The sequence below is a fragment of the Panicum virgatum genome, chromosome 6N (assembly GCF_016808335.1).
Source record: "Panicum virgatum strain AP13 chromosome 6N, P.virgatum_v5, whole genome shotgun sequence".
Lineage (NCBI taxonomy): Eukaryota > Viridiplantae > Streptophyta > Magnoliopsida > Poales > Poaceae > Panicum > Panicum virgatum.
Genome location: NC_053150.1, coordinates 12,470,569 through 12,489,469, shown reverse-complemented (window position 1 = coordinate 12,489,469; position 18,901 = coordinate 12,470,569). Strand labels below are relative to the sequence as shown.

The 18,901-nt window shown below is 43.4% G+C and overlaps 1 protein-coding gene across 1 annotated transcript; it reads right to left on the bottom strand.

Moving 5' to 3' along the window:
* Positions 1 to 1,067: 1,067 nt before the first annotated feature.
* LOC120679107 (putative disease resistance RPP13-like protein 3) lies at positions 1,068 to 18,437 on the bottom strand. Its single transcript, XM_039960617.1, has 3 exons — positions 18,093 to 18,437; positions 15,001 to 15,213; positions 1,068 to 3,581 (listed from the first exon to the last, which is right to left on the bottom strand). The coding sequence occupies exons 1-3, from the start codon at positions 18,356 to 18,358 to the stop codon at positions 1,283 to 1,285; spliced, it is 2,778 nt and encodes a 925-aa protein (XP_039816551.1). The 5' UTR covers positions 18,359 to 18,437; the 3' UTR covers positions 1,068 to 1,282.
* Positions 18,438 to 18,901: the final 464 nt, after the last annotated feature.

The window sequence follows — 18,901 nt, the reverse complement described above, 5'->3', positions numbered from 1 at the left end:
ATTTATCACATGCTTTGTAAGTGTTAGTGCTAGATTAGCTCTTGAGTGAGTGGGTGATCAAGGTTGTGTGCCTTAGGAGAGAATCACCTCTTGTACTCGGTGTGCTGGCCCTTGGAGTCTTGGTGGCTCGTCGGCAACGTCTTCGACCCTCCGGCTTGGTGTGGAGCGGCGACAACATCTTTGTGTGGGGGACGTGAAGACCCCCACCCTTCTTGGTGAAGCTCCTTAGTGGAAAACGGGATCAAGATGATTGTGATTGTATTCACGGAAGAGACTTGATTGCCGGAAGCAATACTCTTTTTGAGTGCTTCAACAACGTGGATGTAGGTGTACCTTTGTGGCTAACCGAACCACGGGATAAATCCTCGTGTCAAAGAGTTTGCTTTCTCTCATCCATCCTTTAAGCTTCCGCATTTACTTATTGCATTCTTTGTGTGCCTTTACTTTCATAGAGTAGAATCTTGATAGGATTGGCTATAGGTTGCATAACTCTTTTGGGATGAGGGTTTTCACACTAAAAGAATACTAGTTGCACATCTAGATAGCATGTCTTAGTTTAATTTATGTGCAAATTAGTTAGAGCTTGAGGTTAAGGTTTTAGTTTGTCTAATTCAGCCCCTCTCCCTCTTAGGCTACGAGCACCGATTCCTTTTACTACTCAAGGACTTTTGCTCGGTAGCCGACCTGCATACACTACTTTGTTCTCTCCAATAGACACCAATTCTCGACACGTTCTTCATCTCTATAAGGTAAGTACGCCTTTTGAGTATTGGTGTTGCCTTTCTTGAGCCATAATGCACGATTGATTTTTCAAAGCATTTTATTTGCTGCACAGACCCAAATCAGCAGTCTAAATGAGAGGCAACAATCTCATGGAACAGTCACTTAACAGCTTAAGATACTTGATGTTAGATGTCTAATAATCAATGATAGTGTTTGTTAAGGTAAAGCATCTCAATCTATTTCAAGGGCACACAATCCTCCCTCTGGGTATCTGCAGTAAGTAGTGCACCCAGCTGGTTATTAGTTGATCACGTATGTGACTCCCACATCCATTGCAAAAAAAAGGCAAAACAAACAAGTATTTTACAGCTTTGTTACTCATGTCAACACAGCAAATACACACCATGGTAATTAACGGGTGACACGTACATTGTAGTACAATCATCATGCAGAAGCACACAAGGTTCCGAAATACTCAGAATAAAATACATGGGCACATATATAAGAATACACTGCAATCAGAAGCATGCATAAAAGCACATCAGCTCACATTCAATCTTCAGGCATTGGAATCACACTCTTTGTTGTTTTCCATAATCCCCAAAAGTTCTTCATCCTCAGCTTCAATGTTTTTCACAAGCCTGGAATGACCATGGATCACAACACGGAGCTCCTTGCTATGGTTGACAATATCCAGATCCCCAAGCTCGGGAAGTGCCGACTCATGTATCTCCAACCTGTTGAGTGTCTCGTCATGCACCGTCAATTCTTTGAGGCTGTGAAATCCATCCTTGAAGATAAGGTGCCTGAAAGAATTGCTGATTAGTTCAAGGGTGGAAAGGAACTGCAGGCCTCCAAGTTGGTTGATGAATTCCTGTGACACCATTGTTTCCATAAGCCTCAGCTTCTTGAGATTTGGGAGGCGATTGCGGACTTCCATCTCAGGGATGCCATTTTGAGGAAGGTCAAGCTTCCCGACCAGTTCCATTGCCTTGAGACGTTGGAGGTTGGACACAGTGAACACTTCTGAGGGAATGACAGGAGCTTTTATGATGAGGACGACAAGGTACTTGAGAATGGCTATTGCTTTTACCAAGGCAGCCTTGTTCTTGTGGTAGGAGAAGATGTCCTGGCTGCCCTGACTCTCACCGCGCCGGATGTGCAAGTACAAGAGGCGGGTCATGTGGGTGAAGGTATTCTTGCCCCAGGCATGGGCGTCATCATAGTCAGGCTTTATGCTGTTGAGTGTCTGCAGATTCCTCAAGTCACCAACACATTTAGGCAAGATGAGACGGTCGCCCAGCACATGACGGAGCGTCGGAATCCTCCAGAACCCATCTGGAAGGCTTCGGACCATCGTGCCTCGGACATCAAGAGTTTGGAGGTTGCACAGCCTGCCAATTGATGATGGGATCTTCTCCAAGGAGCAGGAGGTAACTCGGATGTACTGCAGGTTCACAGCATTGCCGATTTCGGCGGGAAGCTCCTTGTCCACCTCAAGGCCGTTGAAATGGATGACACGGAGGAACCTTGAATTATGTAGCAGGTCCTGCACACAAGACTTGGCTTGCCTTTTCTTTTTGTAACCCCCTCCTCTTATTGAGAAACCAGGGCATCCATTTCCATCTTGTTCTCCAGCTTCACCTGGCAGCTTCTCGCCAACTTGTGGAGCCTCTTGTTCTATCTCAAAGTTTGACAGGATGGCTCGCAGCTTTGGTAGAGGCTGTGACAAAGCTGCATACTTGTCTTTGTGATTCTGGAGCGACAAGCGTCGAACATCCGACAAGGCTGGGATGTCATCACCACGGTGGATCTCCACAAAGCATTGCTCTTGTGCTTCAAGCTGCAGGAAAGCGTGTACTTTGCTCTGAACAGCTACACGCTCATTCCCAGGAACATTATAGCACACTGGCGCCAAGTTGACAAGGCGCCTATCTATCAGCTCCTTCAGGTACTGCTCTCCTACTTTCTCCACTGTTGTGGCCTTTGGTACCAGGAAGCCCTCCGCCATCCACATGCACACAATGTTTTTTGCCCTGATAAAAGTATTCACCGGCAATGCAGCAAAGTAGAGGAGGCAAGATTTCAGATCATAATGAAGGTCATCGAAGCAGAGGGATAAAATCTTATCAATCTGCTTTGACTGCATTTTCTTCAGGTGATCAAACACTGTCTCCCATTCATTAGGGTACTTCTTGGTCCGCAGAAGGCCTGATAGAAGAACTACCGCCAGCGGCAATCCTTTTGTGTTCTCCAATATCTTCATTCTGAATTTCTCTATTGATTCGTCAGGATATTCAGGAAGTTCATTTCTGCCATATGTTAGGAAGGTTTTCTTGAACAGATTGATGACTACTTCATTGTCTTCAAATTTTGGAACCACAACTCTTTTTTCTTTATATGGTGGGGGTGGTTGATGTGGCGTACTCTGTGAAATTCTCACTATTCTGCTGCCAGCTTCGACACCCACATCAAGCATAGGAAAAATGCGGCTCCACTCTGAGTCACTGAGCTCAGCATCGATCACAAACAGATACTTCTTTCCTTTCAATATCTCCTTCAGTTTATCTGTGATCTTGTCCTTGTGACATTCTTCTCCAACAGTAATGCGTGTGATGATTATCTTGAGGACATCAGAGGCACTAAGATTAGGACCAAAGCTCACCCACTCATAGATGTCAAAATGAGACAGGGTCTGCCGCCTGTCGTACAGGGTCCTCACTAGCTTTGTCTTGCCGACTCCACTCTCCCCAGTCACAGTGATCACATTTTCATGATCTTCTTTGCTTTTATAAAGCAAATTCTTAAGATTGTGCACTAGTTCCTCTCGTCCCACTAGTGGCAGCACCACGTCGTCCCTGTTGTCATAATTTTTCTAGCGTTAGTAATGATGTAAATTGATAATTACCAATTCCACTAAAAAATCTTCATCAACAACAAATATGCCTGCATATATGAATGAATTAGCAAGAAGACATATCAATAGCCAAGGATTCTAATCAACAGTCAAATTTGATCACCCCTCATCTACCGATTTTACAATGGAAGAGCATATATTTTCTGCCGATTTGTAATCCATTTACATTCCAGGCTAAATAATCCTTCATGGTCCATCACATGCATCCTTTTCAAACTGGTATGTAACAACATTTTCACAGACGAATCGGGATTACAACAACATCACCGGAGATGTTGGGAAAATGAGCGGAGGGAAGAGCGCGGAGACGAGGGCGGGTGCTCCGCCAGCAACGCAACCGCCGTGGGCGGCGGATCGGCTGCCGATCCCCAACCGCTCCCCGCCTCCCCACGCAGCAGAGCGCCCTGCATCTCCTCTCTCGCATGCGAGACGTGCAGCGGGGCGATGCAACAACTTCAAGAGGAGTTACGACGAACACATCTCCTCGGCGGCTCCGAGTTCATCCCAGGTGAGTGCTGGGTACTCAGAAAGCTTCGATTTGCTGGGAGACAAGGAGCGCAAGGCTGCCTCTGCATCCCGTCCACCAGGAATCTCTAGTTTAGGGGGATGTTTTGAGGGAGTTACACGGCCCAATCAATGAGGAAGGGTGTTAATCAATCGCCGAGTGAACTCTGAGGAGATTCGTGGTACTAGACATCGCAATCTAGGGGGAGAGTGGGATGAACGCGAGCAATTAGCTCGAGAAATCAAACGCAGTCTCTTCTGCGCTCCCACAGATACAGTTCATAGGGGAGGTTGGTCCGACACCCACACCCGTATCTACTCCGCACTGTCCGTCTGATTTTGACTGGGATTTGGAGCGCGCGTGTGCAAAATTGGGAGTTGCGATTCACTGGATCCCTGAAACCCGTCCTGGGGTCACGCGGAGGAAGGAGATGACGCCAGCTGTCCCAGGAGATGAGAAACCCCCTTTTGGCCGTTCGATCGATGAACTTTTTGGGCACTCATGGCGGGTTGATCTCGGGTCTCGGTGGCTTTGGATACCCAAACCCGCTGTATTGGGGGAGCACGGGTACCCTGCCTGTCCGGAGGAGATCAGGCGTGAGGGATGGCATGCTCGCAAGCTAACTAGGGTGCGCCCTCCTCCGCCGCTTACCAATTCCTTAGCCAGTGTAGTTCAATTGGGGGAGATGGAGAGGGATCCAGGGAGGATGCACAGGGAAAGCGATCGGACAGCTGATTTCAACCGCAAATCTGGCAATTTCAGAGGCGGTGGCTGGTCTCAGAAGGAGGGGGGAAGAGATGGACGGCGTGAAGCAGAGCTGAGAAGGGAAGCTTTCGCCAAGGGAGGTTTCTCTGATAGCCAACCTGAAGGCCAAAACCGTGGAATCCGCTCCGATGAGTTCCAGGGGAAGCGAAAGGCGGTCGAGATGGACAGATTTCGCGCTGACATTCCGCAACGTCGCTTTACCCAGGATCAAGGTAACCCCTCCTCAGTCCACGATCGACTCGGTCCCAAACCCCATGAAGATTTTGGTAGAGAGAGGGGAGGAGGATCGTGGGAGACGAACAGAGCAGGTTTCAGGCCTAAGGAGGAAAACATTTCCTACTGGTGTCATCAGGAAGGACACCATCAAGCCTCATGCACGAACCCTCCGTTCTATTTCCGATGCAAGGAAAGTGGTCATCTGGGAGCTAACTGTCCAAGCATTCAAGGCTGCTCGATGCACATGTTTGGCTTTGGCATCCCGGGACAGGGCTTCCATTCTCTGAAGATTCCGGGTCTTACCAAAGAGAAGACATCTGAATTTGTGGGTCTCATCCAGATCAAGAGGGGAAAGGTGGATTCAGAGAGATTGGAAGAGGAATTGAAGCACATGTTTGACAAGAATTGGGCATGGCGTGTGCATCAAATTTCTGACACCGAATTCCTTGCTGCTTTCCCAAACAAAGTTCTGCTGGATACATTCTCTAGATCTAAGGGGATTGAGTTGGCTTTATACAATATCTCAGCTACAGTTACACCATCTTCCATGGATCTAGCAGCTTCATCAATCCTACAAGAAGGGTGGGTCCTGCTGTCTAATGTGCCAACCCCAGCCAAAATAGTAGAGGCAGTGACTCTGATTGCTCAGCTACTAGGAGAAGTAGTGGTTGTTGATGAACTCTCCTTAATCAAGGAAGGACCAATCGGGGTGAAGTTGAGAGCTCATGATATACTCAAGCTTAGGGGTTTTGTAGAATTCTTTGTGGAAGGGGTAGGCTATGAGGTTAAGGTCACCCCTGAAAGTAATGGCACAAGAAATGTCCCACCTCCTCCTCCACCAAATAAGCCTGATGATGATACTCAGGGGGGTGAAGATGATGATTTGTATGATACTGATGAGGAACCTCCTAACAGGGAACACAATCGACATAAGTTTGTACCGCCCACAACAACTGGGAGTGGAGGAGACCCTACTAACAAACATTATGCTAGTTAGGGAAAGAAATGCCAGGAGAATGTGATTGAGCAAGGGGAGTCAGACACTAGAGGGGAAAATCTGAACTCAGTTAAGAGTGTTGTCTCTGAAGTGGTACCTCAAGCTTTTTATGATCCTAGTATAGAACCTATAGTCCAAATCCAACAGTCTCAGGAAGAAGACTTCTCACAAGTTTTGGATGGCTCCTAGGACCAAAATGCTGAGGGGCTAAGTGACCAGGATTGTTTTGTGGTGCATACTGAGGGGGGAGGCACTCACCTGCTAAAGAAAAGTCAATGGCTTACCCTGTGTCTGAATGATTCGGTGGAGGATGCTTCTGATATTCCTTTACTTGAGCCAACATCTCAAGAAGCTTCTGGCATGGGAGAAGTGGTGGAATTGGACAACACCAAAAACTGGGAGGAAGTAGTGCATACAGAGGGTGATGAAATGGAAGATGCTTGGGAGGTGATCTTATCTAAAAAGAAGATTTCCAAAAAGAAGTTCATGCTAGTGGTTGCAACTAGAAAAAGTGTCAGGGTAGCAGGGCTACCAACAAGAACTACCACAACAAGATTCTCAGGTTTGTCTACCCCACCTCCTAGTAACAGTAATAGTTTTTTAGTCCTTAATTCCTGTAATGATGATCTGCTTGAAGAAATTGCCTATAAATGTGAAGTTAGACTAGGCACTCTTCTAGGGGAGTCACAACAAAGCATTTTTGCTATGAAATTAGAAGAATAGGCTAGGGCTAAGCTAGTTGAAGCCAATTTCTGCTTTCATCAAAATCAGAAACTAGATAATACTCATGTCTTAGAAGGGGAAAATCTCCTCCTTCAGCCTATTTATAATGCACAAAGGGGGGTGTCTGATATTCACAAAAAACCTTCCAAGAGGAAGAAAGGGGACAGATTGAGCAGGGAACTTAAAAGAATCATGAAAAAATGAGAGTCCTTTTTTGGAATATCAGAGGGTTGGGGAAATTAGCTAGGGTAAGACAACTGAAAGAGCTGATAGCAAATGAGAAGGTGGACATTATTGGAATTCAGGAAACTATCAAGCAGACCTTTTCACCACATGACTTGGACAGCCTGGCCCCTGGGGGGATGTTTAGTTGGAATTTGGATTCCATCCAGAGGGCACTCAGGAGGAATTCTGGTGGGAGTCAAAGAGGACATCCTGCAAGTTGAAAACTGGGATTTGGGGGAGACTTTTGTTGGTGTTACTGTCAGACACAGACTTTTAAATTTCAGATGGGATATCCTAGTAGTATATGGACCAGCAAACCATGAATTTTCTGATGACTTTCTGCAAGAACTGAGAACAAGATGCTAGGCAGCTACTCTTCCTGTGATGATAGGGGGGATTTCAATCTTGTCAGATCAGCCTTGGATAAAAGCTCAAGGGTGGCAGATGAAAGATTAATTAGAGCCTTTAATGACTTTATTGGTGATCTGGGTTTAATAGAGATTCACAAAGGGGGGACAAGGTTTACTTGGACAAATAAACAAGAAAACCCAGTCCAAAGCAATATTGACAGGGTGTTAGTGGCTACAGAGTGGGAGTCCAGATTCCCTCTAACTTCCCTTTCTAGTCTTACCAGATTAGGCTCTGACCATTGTCCCTTGCTTTTAGACTCAGAAGAATCTATAACTCAGCTTCAAAGATAGTTCTTCTATGAGAAACACTGGATTTCTACTGAGGGGTTCTTGGAAAGTGTCAAGAAAAATTGGGGGAAATTATGAACAAGTGTCCTGATACTGCTTACTCTTTGGACAGATGGCATGGGGATGTCTATGGCCTGAGACAATTCTTAAAAGGATGGGGTTTAAATGCTAGAGGAGAATATAAGAGGCAGAAACAATTTATTTTGGATAGAATCTAAGAAATTGACTCAAGAGGCCAGCAGTCTAGAGAACTTTCTAGTGATGCTCATGATAGAGCTCTTCTAGAAACTAACCTTGAAAACATAATGGAAGCTGGGGAAATTTATTGGAGAGAAAGAGGGGGTGAGAAATGGCTTTTGGAAGGGGATGCTAATACAGGTTTCTTCCACCTGGTTGCCAATGGGAGGAGAAGGAAAAAGACAATTCTCTCTTTGGACACTGGAAATGAGGGGGAAGCTACTAGTGATCCTGATCAAATTCAGAAATTAATCTATGACTATTATAAGCAGATTTTTGGGAGGCAGCAAGCTAGATTTGTAGGTCTAAGTGAGAATGTCTGGGCAGAACATGGGAGGCTCTCTAACTTGGATAATGATGAGCTCCTTAAACCATTTTCTATAGAAGAGGTCAAAAAGACTGTTTTCTCAATGAAGGAAAATACTGCCCCACGCCCTAATGGGTTCAGTGTGTCTTTTTATAAGCAGTGTTGGGAGGTCATTAACGATGACCTTATGTTAATTGTGGATGACTTTTATATGGGCCACCTAGACATTAGCAGACTAAACTATGGAGTAATCACTCTGGTGCCAAAAGTGAAAGAAGCTAACAATGTAAAACAATTCAGACCTATCTGCCTTCTCAATGTTAGCTTCAAGATTTTTACCAAACTCCTGATGGATCGTTTAACCAATGTAGCACCAAAGATTATAGCCCCCTGCCAGACAGCTTTCATTAAAGGGAGATATATTGTGGATGGAGCTGTGATGTTGCATGAGATCCTACATGAACTAAGCAGCAAAAAGCTAGAGGGGGTGATCCTAAAATTGGACTTTGAGAAAGCATATGACAGCATCTCCTGGGACTTTGTAGAGGAAGTTCTCCTTAGGAAGGGGTTTGCTGACAAGCTGAGACACTGGATCATGAGTACTGTTGGGGGGGGGCAGGGTTTGTATCAACATAAATGGCAAAAATGGCCCTTATTTCAAGACACACAGGGGGTTAAGACAGGGTGACCCCCTTTCCCCATTACTCTTTAACTTGGCTGTGGATGCCCTTTCGAATATGTGGGAGACAGTTAAAGCTCAAGGCCTGATAAAGGGAGTAGTACCTCATTTGACTCAAGAGGGGGGCATTACTCATCTCCAATATGCTGATGATACAGTGGTGATGATCTCTTGTGACAATGAATCTATAATTAATATGAAGTTTCTCATATACTATTTTGAGTGGATGTCTGGCCTTAAAATCAACTATCATAAGAGTGAAATGTATATGTTTGGAGTGTCAGAAGCAAGACAAATAGAGATTGCAAATATGCTGAATTGCAAAACTGGCTCCCTGCCATTGAAATACCTGGGGTTCCCCCTTAGTGACAAAAAACTACCAGTGAAAGCTTTTGATAATGTGGTCAACAAACTGAAAAGCAAATTACAACCTTGGAACGGTAAGCACCTATCCTATGGAGGGAGACTGATTCTCACAAATTCCACTCTGTCTAGCATACCCATTTATACCATGGGTCTTTATCTTCTGCCAGAGGGCATTCATCACCAAATGGACACAGTTAGGTCTCGTTTCTTTTGGAGGGGAGATCCTGATAAATTTAAATATCACCTAGTCAATTGGGATAATTCTTGTCTTCCTAAAGATTTTGGGGGTTTAGGTATACTTAATACCAGAGTTCTTAATGAATCCTTACTGATCAAGTGGATTTGGAGATTATACAATAAGGAACCAGACGATCAATGTTGTCAGCTATTACAAGCCGAATACTTGAGAGACAAACCCTTTTCCCTCTGCAAAAGGCAAACTAGGTCTTAGTTTTGGCGAGGCCTTCTACAGGTCAGGGACAAATTCAAGTGGGGGGCGACTTTTTCTCTTGGCAATGGGAAAAACATTCTTTTTTGGGAGGACGTTTGGATAGGAGATACTCCCCTTAGACTCGAATTCCCACGCTTATATGACTATTGCTACAACAAAACCAGTTTGGTCAGTGATTGTTGGGTAGAAGGGGATTGGAGGATCGATTTTAGACGATCCCTTGACCAATCGGATCTTACACAGTGGAACCACTTATTAAGAGTCCTTTCTCAGACATCAATTTCTGATACTGAGGACAAGGTTAGATGGGCTTTGGAGAAAAAGGGGGTTTTCTCCACTCGATCCATGTATCATTTTCTTTCAGACAGGGGGGTTCTGAATGGTCGAATGTAGCGACTCTGGAAGAGTAAACTTCCTATGAAAATTAAAGTGTTCCTATGGTTGGCCTTCCAAGACAGGCTTCCGACTGGGATTGTGCTTAAACGACGAAATTGGAAGGGAGACGACAGGTGTGTTGTCTGCAAAGTAATTGAGACTAGCGATCATATTTTTTTCCACTGCCCCCTAGCTAAATTTGTCTGGGCATGTGCCCTTGAAGCGCTGAACTGGGATCGGCTTCCGACTTCTATGAGGGACTTTTTGGAGGGGTAGCTTCCCTTGGGATGTAGAGATTATGGGGGTTAAACTAATGACCTTTGGGGGGATCCTTTGGACTCTATGGAATGTCCAAAACAAAATGGCCATTGAGGGTGTTTTCTTGCAGGTACTGACTGACATTTTCTTCAAATTTGATTCTCTCATCCAGAAATGGTGTCGGCTGCTGCGAGCCTCGGATCAAGCTACTCTGGATAGGTGGCGGCAGCAGATCAAGGGGTGGATGGAGGAGTTTTTGGAGAGAGTCCGAGATTGTCCTCCTGCTTTCGAACTTTTATAAGCTTTCATTTCCCATAGTTTTAAGACTAGTTCTTCTGTGGTGCTATGTTGAGCCTTTGCTGTATTTGTTGGTCGTTCCGACCGTTGTAAGACGGATAATACTTGTTTGCAATTTGCTTTCTATAAAAGCTGGGAAAATCCTTTATCGAAAAACAACATTTTCACAGACAATTCTCATCGATAGGAACACAGCACACATATATATCACACTTCATAAAAGCGTTTGTGATTATTGTATTAGTTTTGGGCATATATATAGGTCCAACGTCCCACTCATGCTTGACATGCATGTACCACGATGGGTGGGAGGTTTAGTACAATACTACTAGGCCTTGCCCTATTTAAGCAATAAAAAGAACTCATGCGCATAAGTGGGGAAATCGGTCAAAAACTAGGAACTAGAAGGATCCTTAAAAATGAAAGTGTAGGGTTGGGAACTGCATAACAAATAGGAATATAATGCATGGATGTCCTTGTGTTGTTTTTTATTTTTGAGATAGAAAACACTAAGGCCTCGTTTGGACCCATGGAATTGAATTCATTCTAATAGTTACTTTTTTGAAAACGCAGTAGATCTGTATTTCATTGTATTAGAGAGAAAAAAAGGAGGACCCCCCGTACAATTCCTTGCACTCATACGGGGACCAGATATGAGAGTCAGGGATCCAAACTAGAAAATTAAGCCTAAAAGAAAACAGAAAACACCAATACTTGACCACGCCTAAGGAATTATGCAACCTTTCCAAGGCCTAGACCTTGCGGTTTCTCAGCGCCTGTTAAACATCAGAGACTGGTTCATCTTTAAGGAAACTCAAGATTGAGTTAACTGAAGGGGGGACACCTTCAACAACACAAGCATTCCTATGTTTCCTGATCATCCAAGCCTACTACAGCTGTCATCAAATAATTTGTAAATAAAGAAGAGGGGTTGGACTGATGGACAGAAGAAGAGGTGTGTGAGTAAGGAACGAAAAGATGGGTAAGAAAGTGACGATGAACTAAAATCATGGGGAAAGTTTCTCTTACAGTATGGAAGGCTGCTATCAGCATGCAGCCACACTACTGCAGGAAAAAAACAGTGTGTACAAGTGAACTTTTATATGGCGTAATTAAGTGAAAACATTAGAAGAAAGGGTTTTTTCCCCCAATTTTTTGCATCTGGGTACAAGCTTTTGTACAAGCAGGAAATGTTGGTATAAAAGTGAAAGATCAGTCAGGATTGTAGTTTCCAAGGTATGAAAGGGCTCATACAATACAAGGTGATCCATATAGTGGCAGAAATGTTAGCAATCGTTATTGCGAGAATCAAGAGGATGATCAGATAAAATGGATAGTGTCTCATCTCATAAAAGATGGTTTATTAATCTTATAATATGCAGATGATCCTATTATTTTTATGGACCATGATATTGAACAAGTTAAAAAAATATGAATCTGCTGCTTTGTACTTTGAACAATTATCTGGTCTAAAAATAAACTTTCATAAGAGTGAGCTTTTCTGTTGTGGGCAAACAAAAGAATATGAAGCTCAATATTCACAACTCTTTGGTTGTAAAGTAGGATCCTATCCCATTCGATATTGGGGAATACCTATGCATTTTAGAAAATTAAATAATAAAGCTGAAAGATTATTGAAGATAGAATTGATAAAAGATTTGTAGTTTGGAAGAGTAAGTTTGTATCGGTTGGTGGCAGGCTTGTGCTAATCAATTCAGTGCTATACAGATGACCTCTGTATATGCTATTTTCCTTAGAGGTGGGGTTCTCAAGAAAATAGAATATTATAGATCAAGCGTTTTGTGGTAAAATGATTAGCATAAGAAAAAATATAGATTTGTAAAGTGGCTTTAGCGTCCAGCGTAGGGAACAAGGAGGGTTGGGGATTCAAAATCTAGATTTACAAAATAAGTGCTTGCTTAGTAAAATAGTTATACAAACTTTGTAGCGAAGATAGATTGTGGCATATGAAATAAGTACCTAAAAAATAAAACGCTTTCCCAAGTTAATAAGAAAGTGGAGGATTCTCGCTTTTTGACGGGCTTAATGGCAGTAAATGATCGATCTTTGGATTTGATGAGGTGCAACTTAAGGGACGGTCCTCAAATCAGGTTCTGGGAAGATACGACACGTTGCTGATGTCTTTTAACAGTGACGCGGCCCAAGAATATGATTCTCTAGTATATGGTCCATGACTCGTCTCTCCCCGAGATGAGATATCTGTAATATGTAATGGGAGCTGCATCATTTCAGTTGATGGATGACCCAAATTGTAACATGTTTTCAAGCCCAAGCCCTCCTCGGTGACGCATTTTGTCTATGTCACTGCTAAAGGGTCATCACTAACATGTTTTCACACGTTCGTAATGTCACCACATTAGAGACGCAATATAAGTGAGGCATTTTTCCATGTCACTAATAATGGCAGCCTAGCCTCGTCTCTAATGTGAAAATCTAACATAGCGATAGAGGGTTAGGGAACTAACCTTAAGCTACAAGTCCTGAACTTATTCAACATAGTTCGTAAAAACATGCAACAGTAATCAAAGTATTTAGCACGGTTCCCCTTAATGTCTCTTTTAGGAGAGGACTTATTGGGAACAACTTGATAGAATATAATAATTTGATATCAAATGTAGACTTACAAGCAAGGAAGGATACTGTCATATGGACCATAAATAAAAGTGACAGTTTTGCAGTTAGGTCGATGTGATTATTCCTAATTACCAATAACATCACAGTAACAAAGACAACCTAGCTAAAAGAAATTGCTAAGAAAGCAAATAATGTTGCATCTGCAGTAATTTTGAGACTTTTCAACATTTAACCTTTTTGGCAATTGGTATAAACAGTGTGGCCGTGTGGGAAACATTTGAATTTGTTATTACTACCAGGTGTGGCTGGCTTCTGTTGGGCTCACTAGACATGATAGTGTTTTTGACTGTGCAGTCCTAAAACATTGGTTCCAAGTTGCAGCGGAGTGAAGGAAAGAAAGAATACATCTATAAGGCTTGTTATGTCTAGGATTGTGAACTGATTTTCTGTTGTTTTTGTGAGTCTTCTTTAAACATGAGTATGAGAACTTCTTTGCAATAACTTGGTCTGATTCCTCACTTGTGGGCAATGATGAAGCCAGATGTTTTTTCATTATCTAAAAAAGGTGAAAACATTATATTACGTAATTACACTATCGGAAACAGGCTATTTGCCGGATGTATGAAGCTTTGTCGAGAGCTTTTTTTTGGGCTCTCAGTAAACAAGCTGATTGCCGAGTGCACCTCAAAAATCACAAGGCAAACATAAGGCACTCGGCAAACAAGCTCTTTGCCGAGTGTAGGAAATAGGGCACTCGACAAAGAGCGGCATGTGCCCGCCATGTGCACCACGCCGTCGAGCCCAGCGCTGCACGTTAGTTCTTTGCCGAGTGTCCGTTAGTGACACTCGGCAAAGCTATTCTTTGCGAAGTGCCGTAATACACTCGGCAAAAATATGTGGCACGTGACCGCCACGTGCACACGGCCGTCGAGCCTAGCGCCGGATGCCGAGTGTCCGTTAGTGACACTCGGCAAAGATGTTATTTGCCAAGTGTATTATTGGAGTACACTCGGCAAAAGCGTATCTTTCCTGAGTGTCTCTATTAGCCCTCGGCAAAATAGAAAAAAAAATCTCCTCTGCCCTCTAAACTTTTTTTGTTGTCCACATACTGTACGTGATACTCAATGTTAAAATTTTGTATAGCTTTAGATCTTTTTGTCATATTTAGTTAGTTTATTTCATTAAAAGGATTATTTGGGGATAAGTCAAATTTGAACTACAAGTGATTCGGATAATGCAATATAATGAATGGAAAAATAATATTCATGTTATTGAGTCCAATGTGGGGTCTTATCCAAGATATGAAAGCAAATTTTGAACATCTTGGTCACGAAACATGACCATGAATGTGTGGCCAAATTATTTTTAAATTCTATAAAAAGCAAACAAAGCCTGAAAATTATAAGATTTGTCATGATATCACGATATCATACGTGGAGGCTGTGGTAAAAAGCTGAGAATATTTCACAAAAGTTGTCATGCACGTTGCATACAAAACTTCAGTCAAGTTTTGGGTAAGATGCTCCCTCTAGAGAGAGAAAACAAGCATATGCATGAAACTATGTCTCACAAAATCCATATGGATCCGTACAAGAAAACAATTCGATACCCAAGAGATGCTAATATGCATGTGATTATGTGAACAGGCTTGGAAAGAAGAACTTACATCTTTTCTGAGAGAGGTGACGTGGAGCTGGATGGCCTCCATATTGATCCTAGCGTAGTAGACTCTCCCAACCTGTACCTGTCCTTGTTTTTAATGATTCCCTCCAGCCTGTCATTGATCAACCTGATCCTGCTGGAGAGGTCGCGCCGGACCACGACTTGAGTGGTAAAGCTGGCAAAGAAACTGAAGGTGGCACGGCTCCAGCTAGGGAATCTACAGGAAGAAAATGTGTATCATTAGTTTATGGATGATGTTCAAATCTTTTTTCAACCCTGGTGTCTTGATAATAATTAAATCTACAAATCAAATCAAGAGTCATGACCTTTCTAATCATGTATTACAAGTTTTCTTTTGCAAATCGTAGTATAAACCACATACTCATAAATGTGCGCGTACTCACGCTCTATAAATGGACGTACGTATGCGCATACACACTCTACCCTAATGAGCACTTCGGAGGGACAAAGTAAATCGGATGGGCACGCTACAATGAAACAGAGATTTATAGTCAGCCAAAAGTGAAACAGATTAACAGAGGCGTGTGGCCTCTGTTAATGAAGATTAATAGAGGCGGAATCCTATATTCGTCTCTGAAATGTTTTTCGAAATTGAAAAAATAAAAATCCCAGTGAGCCCATCGACAGGGGCGGAGCCAGAAATGGGCTGCGCTCCGGGCTGAACGTAAGTGAATGAGGTCACAGCTACTCTCGTATTTAAAATTTATCCTCAGCCGTTTGTGAACTGGGCTGATAGCAGTCTGTTGAGCCCTCCTTATTGATGAGGCCCACCGAGCCCATCGACAATGATAGCTGAGCGGCTCAGCCTAATATAAGCCCCATCCAACGCTCGCTGCCCGTAGGGCCCTCCGCCATTGCCGCCATCAAAGCACCGGGTGGCAGATGAACCGGGCCCTGATGGAGGACATTGACACCACAGACCTTATGCTACCTGATTGCATTCCACCCGAAGTTCAAATTTTCTTCGAACCGGACCGGATATCGGACCGGTATCACGGTTAGGCCGCCGGTTCATTACGATTCAAATAAACTAAGTTTCCTTAAAAAAAACAGCTGTGTAGCTCGGTGGTGCGGACGTGTTCTCTCGAGGCTCAGATCGCAAGTTTGAATCTCAATCTGCCCTTTTCCCACCATTTTTGCCCCAACTGCGTGCATACAGGTGTGCCCACCGCGGAAGCCCAGTGACCAAGCAGTTTGTTGCCGGTTTTCTTGAGCGATTTTCTCCAAAAACCGGACAGTCGTCGGACCCGGTTCAAGCGGTTCAATAGTGGTTTGTTTGTAGAACGGTCTTTTACGCAGACCGAAATGGCGAAAGCTCAGGTTCTCGATTTTTCGGTTGGACCGCGGGTCCTGTTTGGTCCTGATAACAAGGCCTAGAGGGAAAGAGAGGGAGGGCGTCAGTTTGCACCCTGCTTCTTTTTGGTCGTGTGCATTGATTCCCTAGCATTTTGGAGTTGTATGGGTTCTTGTCCCATTTTTCTATCTTGTTAATAAAATGGTAATGATGCTCAGCTCTCCTACGAGAAAAAAAGTACAAGATCTAGAAAAACAAAGTACGAGATCTAGAAAAACAAAGTACGAGATCTAGTAGACTCACCCAAGTCGGTGGGACTTTTGGACCAAAATAATGTTAGATTTTGTTTCTAATGGGCTGACTGGGCCTCACACCAAATAACAGAGGCGAGCCTCATAAAAAGTCTGCCTCTTAAAACAGACTCTATTTTTAGAGGTGAGCATGTTAAAAGACCCATCTCAGTTAATAGTTTTTTAGGCAAAAGAGCATGTAGCGTTGTGGTTACAAGAGTCTCAGTAGCATCTTAATTTTTGGGTTCGACTCCTCGTGGACGAATTTTCCAGGATTTAATACCGTTGTGCTTTCAGTGGTAGACAAATGTTCCTATCGACAGCGAGCCGACTGGTGACTTCGTTTCAAAGATTGGCCGGCCTAGTCTTCGAAGATACTCATAAGTAGGGTTTGCATGTCTGCATTCATAGGGCTAAGTGTGTGTGCGTTGTGAGTGGCTGCGTTGTATGTATAATTGAAAAAGTTAATAGTTTTTTAGAGGTGGTAGTTTTTCTACTATATCTCCAAAAATGGCTTGACTGTCTGTGAAAATAGTTGGATATTTTAGAAGACCATGTTATTTTTAGCCCTCTTATACTTGTTTTTGTAATAGTGGTACATTCTCTACTATTGAAAGAACAACACAATTAAAATTTGAAATAAATACAGAAGTCAAATTTTTAAATAATACATCAAATCGAGGACTTAAACCTATGTAGACATGTTCCACTACAGGAAACCTTTTTCGGGCGGTGCCTAGGGCAGGGCAATGGGCTTGACCCTTTTGGACACCTATAAATTTACTTGGACGTTTCCTACCACCACTATTGTAATCATATTCCTTGAGGTTTCAATTTGGACTCAAGAAAATTATTTGGTGCCAAGTATATTCTATTTTCTGGTAGTAACGGTACCATGAGATATATTTTCAATTGTTACAACAACCTCCATGAGATCTCCTTTTTCTGTACTAGTAGACACTTGGTTCTATGAAATTTTCTAAATTATATATGGCTTTTTTAGCTTGCTACGAAACCATAACATGAGTAATTTTAGTTTTCTACATGTGCTCCCAGGTGAGCAATAGAGTCCGTGTACATCAGCAAGCCTACATTAAATTCATTAGTAGAAAACAAGCCAAAGGTTGGATCTTCTTCATTTTGGTACTTTTGGGGTGGATGGGAGTCTAAGGAAATACTTTATTACCAGGTGGTAACAAAAGAGTAGATTGGACCCAGTGCCAATTGTACTTTTGGGGTGGATGGGAGTCTAAAGATCCTTTAGTATCATGTGGTAACAAAGGAGTAGATTGGAGTGCCTTGTCAGCCAGGTTGACCAGTAATGGTGCTGACGTCAGTATTAGCTACAAGGTGTAGAATTATTCTACACCTAGTGTGTAGAATAACGCTGCCGTATACACACACTACTACTATGATACTATCCTCTCAAAAAAGAAAAAAAAGACTACTAGGTGTGGGTGGTCGCGTCGTGGTATATATATATACGCGTACCTTGAGAGGTCAATTTGGACAAAGTACTGGTCCACGGCGTCCTCGGCGTCGAAGACGGCGTCGCGGGTCTGCTGCAGCCACACCTTGATGAGCTCGTTGGGCTGCACGCGGCGCGACGGCTGGACGTCGCGCAGGAAGGCCTGCATCCACATGAGCTTGTCACGGAGGCTCCGGATGTCCTCGTTCACGGCCACCAGCGTCCGCGCCTCCCTGCTCGCCACCTGCTGCAGCTTCCATAGCATCGACCCCACGATGGCCTCAGCCATCTTGGCTTAATTATTGCTCGCTCTGGATTATTCGGAAACTTAGCTTTGTTGGTACCTAGTTCCTGAAGGGGTTTCCATGGATATTTATGCACGGGACGGCAATAATCTAGCTTTGTTGAGTACCTGTGAGTGACGGCAGGCATCAGGATTTGTTCTTGGCGTCACGGCAATAATCTAGCTTTGTTGAGTACCTGTGAGTGACGGCAGGCATCAGGATTTGTTCTTGGCGTCACGGCAATAATCTAGCTTTGTTGAGTACCTGTGAGTGACGGCAGGCATCAGGATTTGTTCTTGGCGTCATGGAATAAAGCCAGCCCGCAATATTATTTCACAGTCAGAGAGGATTCCTTTTGGGTAATCAGTCGCTATGCAAGGAATAAATCCTTTGCGAAGTTTCCAGCTGTTAGAGCATATCCATTAGAATGTGTTGTTTCCTGTTAGGGCATCCATCATTACTTTAAAAAGTACACATTTATCATTACTGGTTTCAAACTAGCCATCTCACATCCTTTGTGAAGTTAATTTCAAGCTCTTCCAACATCC

Excerpts from the sequence above, each read along its gene's own strand:
- LOC120679107 (XM_039960617.1), bottom strand. The coding sequence starts at position 18,358 with ATGGCTGAGGCCATCGTGGGGTCGATGCTATGGAAGCTGCAGCAGGTG. Across the intron at positions 15,214-18,092 it reads GTCCAAATTGACCTCTCAAG|ATTCCCTAGCTGGAGCCGTG; the intron begins GTACGCGTATAT and ends TTCTTCCTGTAG. Across the intron at positions 3,582-15,000 it reads TCACCTCTCTCAGAAAAGAT|GGACGACGTGGTGCTGCCAC; the intron begins GTAAGTTCTTCT and ends TTATGACAACAG.